Genomic DNA, 2,964 nt, shown 5'->3' with positions numbered 1-2,964 from the left:
CTGACCCGCTCCTTCACCTCATGTGTACGCATGTGTATGGAAAAATTATCCGTACATGTGCAGTTATATTTTTCCTCTTCTCCTTTTTGTGATTTAAAAAAAAATCATTTTTTTCATGCCATCTGCGGGAAAAACGGCGGGGACACACACGGAGGGGGGAAAAAAAAATAAGCTGAGTATGAACGATCAGCGGTGGCCGCTGCATAAGTGGCACACGTAACATTTGTTCCTTCGCTGATCGACGGCTGATACATATGCTGTGTTACGCTTCTTTGTACTCGTGCCGGCTAAGGGGAAGCCGGACGAAGGCACTAGAGAAGGAACTCTGAGTGGGGAAAAGCTTCTACAAAGGAGTGGCCCAGCAGAGTGGCCCAACAAACTGACGCAGCAAACTGCACAGAGTGCAGGTCACAAGAAGGGTCAACTGGAGACTCCAAATCGCGAAACACTTGGCTTGCGCCCCTTCGCCCGTATCCAAAGATAAAAAGAAACCAAAAAAGGGGACCACTTTAAAAAGGGAAAAATTAGTTACCAAGAGGCCAACCGAGAAAATCGGTATAATAGCATATTTCCACATCAGCCATGTCAGACTGCCCCTTTTTTAACCGCATAAACTGCTCCGCGTTGTGAACAGCCGGGATGATCTCATCACGCAAAAAGGAGTTCATTCGAATTATTCCGCATCGAGGCTGTAGAGGCAAACGGGGGAGCAGACAAATGCAGTGTCATCACTCATATGTCTCACTAGTCAACCCATGTGAGGGGCTAAATTACCAAGCCCGCTTCTTCCTCCGTCCTCTTTTTGCGCATAGTCCCATGTCTGCATGCATAACGTACTTTGTGACGTAAAACAAAACCCAATTGTATCCTTTTGAAGTATCGATGAAAGGGAGGGTGAAGACGTGGAGAAATGGGGAAAAAAAAAAAAAAACACCCCCTTTCGATGAGTCAACACCGACGCGATGTTCTTTAATCACCTCCCTTTGGGAACCATTTTAATTTCATTTCCGCTTGAAGAAGAGACAGCGCGCAGTTACAGGTTGCCACAAGGAGGAGTAACAGGAAAAATGTGCATGCGTCCTGGCTATCATCTGGAAAATCCTTCTCGCGTGGCATACCTTCCACATGGGTGGCTGTCAAACTTCTTAGCAATTTCGTAAAGAGGGGGGGGATGAGAGCAACTCATCGGTATGTGAAAAAAAAAAAAAAAAAGACTCCATTACGAGCTGTCCAGTTGTTACATTTGCTAATCACGCAAGTTGGGTATGCGTCCCACATGGTCAACTATTAAATCAATGAGAAAAGAACACCCCTGTGACACTCTTCGGGAGTAGCAGCCACATTTTTGTGCGTTATGTTCAATCAAAAAAAAAAAAAAAAAGAAACTTCGCAAAGGAAAAACGAATACACATTCGTGAGAACCTCCGAGCGGAGAAAAGATTTGTTCGTACGCGGTCCACCATTCTGCGCAAATAGTTACAGCAACGTCGAGCTGCTCAAACAGTCGGGGCGCCAAAATGGAACCATAGGAATATTCCTACTCAATTTTTTAGGAAAAAAAAAATTAACACACGAGGAAGAAATGGGTACACTACTTCCACCCACTTTACCACCTCACAAAGGTTGCAGATTTTTGGAAAAAAAAAAAATAGGGAGGTTTGAAAAATAGAGCGGTTAAAAAAATAGGGCAGTTTCAAAGGCAGTCGCGCCACCATCCCGTCGTATTTCCCCCGTTTGTTCGTTGCACCCCTGCGAGAGGGAGGCTTCTTTCCCTTTCCGCATAAAAATGAAAAGGAGTTTCTTCAACGTGTGCGCGAAAGTCAGTGTGCACCTAAGCGGTAATGCCAGGGCGATCGACCAGACCAATCGCGCGAGAATATTTGCAAACATAAGGGCAAGGTGGTACAGCCCATCAGGGGACACGAAAGAGCTACGTTCATCCCACTTCAGCTGCATGAGGAGCTCAAAGGAAGGAAACCTTATTGTGCATGATCTTGATTTTATGAAATGCATTTTGCTAAATGATGAAAGGAAGTGGGGCAAAGAGTCCACCCCAGGGGAGGACAGAACAGAATCCCCCCCCCAGGCAAAAATAATAACCATCATCCTGAACAACAGCATTTGCGCCCATTCGGCCAAAATTATTGCCAACTCGGATATATTAATATGCGCCGATGGGGGAGCCAACAGGCTGTACAACTGGTGTCAGTCGTTAGCCACGGAGAGAGGCGCAAGTGATAAGAAAAGTTCATTCAAACGGGAGGACGACAAAAACACAGCGTTGTATGCAAGACACTCAAATGAGCGTACGCAGCACGTGCATGGACGACGCACCATCGCTGATTTATTCAACATGCAAGTGGAAAAGACGGAAAAGGCGCTGAAATGCCCTACCGAAATAGTGCCCCACATAATTTGCGGCGACTTTGATAGCATAAACGCACACGTGTACAGCTACTACAAAAACAAGTCAGTCATATTCGAGAAGTGCGAAAACCAGGAAAATACAGACCTTGATAAATGCATCGACGTGATACGAGGACACATCCGCAAGAATGATAAAATATTAATTTTAGGCGCCACTGGAAATCGGTTTGATCACACGTGTGCAAATATTTCATGCCTATACAAAAATGCTTCCCTAAATAGTCTGTATTTAATTGGGGAGAATAACTTCCTCTTTCTGCTCCAGAGAGGAAGTCACATTATACACGTAAGTCCGGACGTCTTTTGCAAAGGCTGTGGCATTTTACCCATTGGCGGCAAGTGTATAATTAAGACGGAAGGGCTGAAGTACAATTTGAATAATGAATGCCTCAGCTTCGATACGCTCATCAGTTCGTCAAATGAAGTTGTTCAGAGGGAGTTAAAAATTTTTACCGATTCTCCCGTGGTTTGGAGTGCCCAGTTGAAAGGAGTGGGTAGGGAGTGATGCGGGGGCCCACAGACATATCTAGATAAAAT

The 2,964-nt window shown here is 45.1% G+C and overlaps 1 protein-coding gene across 1 annotated transcript; it reads left to right on the top strand.

Moving 5' to 3' along the window:
- Positions 1 to 1,786: 1,786 nt before the first annotated feature.
- On the top strand, positions 1,787 to 2,932 carry C922_01678 (hypothetical protein; the record flags this gene model as incomplete). The annotated part of the gene is made up of 1 exon (XM_008817281.1): positions 1,787 to 2,932. The coding sequence occupies one exon, from the start codon at positions 1,787 to 1,789 to the stop codon at positions 2,930 to 2,932; it is 1,146 nt and encodes a 381-aa protein (XP_008815503.1).
- Between the last annotated feature and the right edge of the window lie 32 nt (positions 2,933 to 2,964).

This window comes from Plasmodium inui (genome assembly GCF_000524495.1).
Source record: "Plasmodium inui San Antonio 1 unplaced genomic scaffold supercont1.5, whole genome shotgun sequence".
In the NCBI taxonomy this organism is placed as follows: domain Eukaryota; phylum Apicomplexa; class Aconoidasida; order Haemosporida; family Plasmodiidae; genus Plasmodium; species Plasmodium inui.
This window is presented reverse-complemented; position numbering and strand designations above follow the sequence as displayed.